At 41.5% G+C, this 5,000-nt stretch overlaps 1 protein-coding gene across 1 annotated transcript in view; it reads right to left on the bottom strand.

The window, feature by feature from the left end:
• Positions 1-5,000, bottom strand: part of LOC143032515 (protein O-mannosyl-transferase TMTC1-like) — a 342,194-nt gene that overhangs the window by 244,760 nt on the left and 92,434 nt on the right. The window contains exon 8 of the mRNA XM_076197377.1: positions 1,358-1,479. Coding sequence (XP_076053492.1) covers positions 1,358-1,479 — 122 coding nt within the window. The remainder of the gene's footprint in view (positions 1-1,357; positions 1,480-5,000) is intronic.

Here is a 5,000-nt window from a genome sequence, read left to right as displayed (position 1 = left end):
TTTTTTCCTTTTTTTTTTTTTTTTTTTTTGGTCACGATATCCCTTTAACCCTATCCGTACCGTCTGACATTTATCTATTTGTTTGTTTATTTATTCATCTATCTATTTATTTTGTTTTATTTTCTATTTGTTTTATCTATTTTGTTATTTGTATTTATTTTTATTCATTTTTATTTTTATTTATTTTTATTTTATTTCATTTTACTATATTTTATTTTATTTCATTTTATTTATTTATTTTGTTTTATTTCATTTATCTATTCATTTATTTATTTATTTATTTATTATCTATTTATTTATTTATTCATTCATTTTATTTATTTATTTATTCATTTTGCTTTCGACAGAATGCAAAATTGTCAACACGGCACCTCCCCACTTTCCCTTCAATTTAGCCAATTTTGACCATCGTTTCTGTTTCCAGGAGCATTATCCTTATACCAGCTGTCGCCAAGCTATTCAATCTATTCCCGTGACATCCCCACACCTCCCGGATACCAAAAGGGCCTAAGATATTCAATCAAAGAATCAATCAAACAATACTTCGCAACGCTGTAGCTTACTTGTTAGCTTCTTTTCCTCAATGACTAAACAAAAAACAAAAAAAACTCTGCCTATGACAGGATTCGAACCCCCCTCCTCCGCCCAAAGTAAGAAGAGGAGATAGACTGGTCTTCCATTGTATTCACTATGCGAGTCAAACGGTTCGAGTCCAGTAATTTTTATTCTTGACTTTACACACTCTATTGGTGTTGTTTTGGCGCAGACTGTAAACATTCTTGAGTCCTTATTTTGTGTTATTCGTACGATGTCTGTTTTCATATGCAACGGATACTATACATGTTGAACAGATGTGACCTCATGATGGGTCATGATTTATTAAGACCAGTTTCCGAATCTGGCTGGATGCCTCTCCAGCTGTTATAAAATGGTAAGAATAAACTACATTTGTCTTAGTTTTGCAGCAAGTGTGTGTGTGTGTGTGTGTGTGTGTGTGTGTGTGTGTGTGTGTGTGTGTGTGTGTGTGTGTGTGTGTGTGTGTGTGTGTGTGTGTGTGTGTGTGTGTATATCTATCTATCTATATATGTATATATATATATATATATATATATATATGTATGCATGCATGTATATACACAGTGATGTATGTATATTTATATATATGTATGTATGCATGTGTGCATATATGTATGTACATATGTATGTATGTATGTATGTATGCATTATACATGTATGTATATATGTATGTATGCATGCATGCATATATGTATCCATGCATGTATATATATATATATATATATATATATATATATATATTATATATATATATATATATATATATATGTAAGCTACTTACCTGGGTATGTAAAGAATGCGTTCGGCCAATACGAAGCCGACGGGGAAGAAGAGGTTGGACGCTGGCACGAAGGGCACGGTCGTCATAGCAACGCCCATGAGGAGAGCCCGCCCAGACACGCCCTGCGGAAGAGAGAGAGATGCATGAAGCTCTCAGAGTCACACTAAACACAGACACACGAAAGCAAGTGGAAAGGTGACGAAGAACTGAGACAAATGGATAGGCGGTAACGGGTTATTTCCCTGAACGTTTCGTTCGCACACGGAACATCTTCAGGGAAACTCGCAGGTGTGAGCGAAAAGTAATGGGAAATAAATAGTTCCTGACTACCTCTTTTGTCTTTCTTCTTCGCCACCAATCCAGTCGTTTGGGTAAGTTTATTTTGACACGAAAACAAGATTCTCCTGACACAGGTGTGTTTGCATGTGTGAAATGCAGAAATACAGAGCATAGATGCAAACCATGCGTTAAGGCATGCATGTATGCGGAAGCATGCATACACGCACACATACACACACGCGCACACACACGCACATACACACACACACACACACACACACACATGCGTTTAAATGCATACACACACATATAAATTCATACACATACAATCTTTTATAAATACACACACGCACACAGATGTATAAATATATACCCACACACGTATAAATACATACACACACAATTTATAAATACACACACATACACATATATAAATACATACACACACACATACACACAATGAATAAATACATATACACATACACAAACACATAGCTCATACAGGCGTTTAAAATCATCCTGGTTACATTTTCTACAAATTAATTATTTAATCTTTATTCTGATTGTCTCCGGGCGATTTTATTCACCCGAAGGAAGCCCAGACAACCGAAGTGGATAAATCCAGACTTAGAATTATTTTGTGTAATAAAATCGTGTGACGTCACACAAAATAAAAGATGTCATGTGTGTCACTTTAATGTGATGGCCGAACTCTGGACCCTTTCGTTGGGTAAGATGCCGAGGTCACACTATCCGGCGACGCCGTTGCGGCTTGGTTCTGGCTATCGCCAGGTGATTTTATTAAGATTGTTTGAGCTTAGCCATCATTTGGCCGCATCCGGCCAGGTCGCATAGTGTGACACCAGTTTTAAGCTTTTACTTTTTATCCAAGATGTCGGCAAACGATTTTATTCACCTGATAGATATGTCCTCTTACTCTGCGTTTCAAAGTTTTAGTATTTATTCTCACTGTCGCCAGGCGATTTTAATCAACTGAGGGACAGCCCTGACTCCCGCCTCCCGCCTCCCATTCAGGGAGAAATGGTTAATGGGAAGATGGGTTTTGTTTACAGAATTACTTTGAAAAATTCGGGAAGAATCCTTTTGGTGGTCCTTAGATGTTTGAGGCAGCCTGGGCGGCTTCCCTTATCAAATACATTTCCATATCATTAAAGATGTATTAGGTGGGCGAGCCATTGTTTCATACCCCTTTGAGGTGCAAAAAGGATCGTTTCTTAACCTCTCCTCTACGGTGTTGTACGGTACGATAATGATAATAATAGAAAGGAAAATATATCGTCAAAAATGAAAAACGGCAGCGATATCTCGGTCATGAAAAAAAAAAAATCTTTTCGAAATTTCTTGACTGACTTTTGCCGAAAATTTTCATCCAGCCAAAGATTTTTCCTTTTGACACGCAGCTGTAGGTCGCCTAGTTAAATCGACCCTACGGTTATTGCAAAGCTTCGGTTGATCTCTCATAACAACCATACATAGAACCAATGAGATCGATCGAACTGCTGGAACGGGTATGGCGGCACACGAGGCTATCGTGCTATTTGTTTTTGCTACTTAGAAACGATTTCGGTTACAAAGTTCTAGATTTCCGTAAGGACATCTCAATAATGTGTCTAACATTCATATAGGTTTAATTTCTATTAATTCATCATTCAGTTTCTCGCTATATGAAGAATAATTTGACATTAAAAATTTGAAAAACAAAAGATCATAACCGAAGTCGTTTTTACTCGAAATAGCAAAAGCAAGTAGCATGCTTGTGAGAAATACCTAGTGTGCCACTACCTGTATATCAGAAAGCGGTTCTAATATCTATTCTAGATTACAGAACATTTTCCCAAATACAGGAGATTTCCTAGTTATAGAGATTTCTATTAGAGGGAACCGTCTATAGACGCGATCATTTACTGATATATAATTAGTTTTGAATTTATTGGTAGTTATGACTGTTTTGTTTATGCAGTTCTCCAGCCCACAGGTGATCAATACTTAGCCCTTCTATGATAATTAGAAACTTTAGTATCAAGTCTAACTGTCGCCAGGGGATTTTATTCATTCGAACACGCATGGTACCGATCTCGGTAACCCTTCTGGCTGTCTCCCGTGACCCTAACACCCAAGAGCATTGTTGAGGGACTTTTCCACCCAGTTGTACAAATATTCAGTACATGTACTTCGGAAGTACACAAAGTACACAGAGAAGCTAATGACGTCATGACGATAAAGGGGGGAAAGCTTCCCTTCCCCTCCCCTCCCCTCCTTTCTCCTCACTCACTCTCCCCTCTCCCTCACCTCTTGCTCGCTCCCTCCCCACCTTCCCTCCCCTTCCCTTCCCTTCCCTTCCCTTCCCTTCCCTTCCCTCCCCTTTCCTTCCCTCCCCTCCTTCACTCACTCCCTCATTTCTCCCCTGCTCCCACCCTCCCTTCCCCTCCCCTTCATCACTCCCTACCTCATGTCTCGCTCGCTTCTCCTCCCTTCCCTTCCCTTCCCTTCCCTCCTTCCCTTCCCTTCCCTCCTTCATTCACTCCCTCATTTCTCATTTACTCCCTCCTAACCACATGCCCTCCCTCCCCCCATCACTCCCTATCTCATGTCTCGCTCGCTCCCTCCTCCCCACCCTCCCTCCCTCCCTCCCCCCCTTCCCTCTCCTCAGTAATCTCGCGGTGCATTTCATCTGCGGTTCTTGCCGAAAACTCAATCCTAATTGGACCTCCCCCCAATGAAAAATTAATCCGATAATGACGTGATTTCAACAAAGGCAATGGAGAAGAAAACTGGCAAGAGGGGGAGGGAGGTGACGGAGAGGGGGGAGGGAAAGGTAAAGGGCAACGGAGTCAGGAAGGAAGAAGGGGAGGGGGGAGGGGAAGGGGAGAGGAGGGAGGGGGGAAAGGAGGAGGGCAAAGAAAACGGGTGGAGGGCAAAGAAAACGGGAGAAGGACAAAGAAAACGGGTGGAGGGAACAAAGAAATGGGGGAGATTGGGAAGGGGGAGAATGGGAAGGAGGGAGAACGGGGAGGAAGAGGAAAAAGGGAGTGGGGAGGGGAGTGGGAAGGAAGAGGAGTATGAGGAGGGGAGGAAGGGGGAGGGAAGGAAAAGAATTGAAATGGATATGAGGAGGGCAGTACAAGGGAGGGGAGGAGAACAGAGTAGAGGAGAGGTGAGGAGAAGAGAGAAGAGGTGAGGAGAGGAGAGGAGAAAAGAGGGGAAAGAGTGAAGAAGATAGGAGAGGAAACGAGAAGCGAAGAGAGGAGAGGAAAGGAGAGGAGAGGACAGTAAAGGGGAGTCGAGGAGAGGGGGAGAGGAGAAAAGGGAGAGGGGGGAAAGGAAGGGAAGAGGAAGGGGGGGG

This window comes from Oratosquilla oratoria, chromosome 14 (genome assembly GCF_046742065.1).
Source record: "Oratosquilla oratoria isolate Oo_2021 chromosome 14, ASM4674206v1, whole genome shotgun sequence".
Classification (NCBI taxonomy): Eukaryota; Metazoa; Arthropoda; class Malacostraca; order Stomatopoda; family Squillidae; genus Oratosquilla; species Oratosquilla oratoria.
This window is presented reverse-complemented; position numbering and strand designations above follow the sequence as displayed.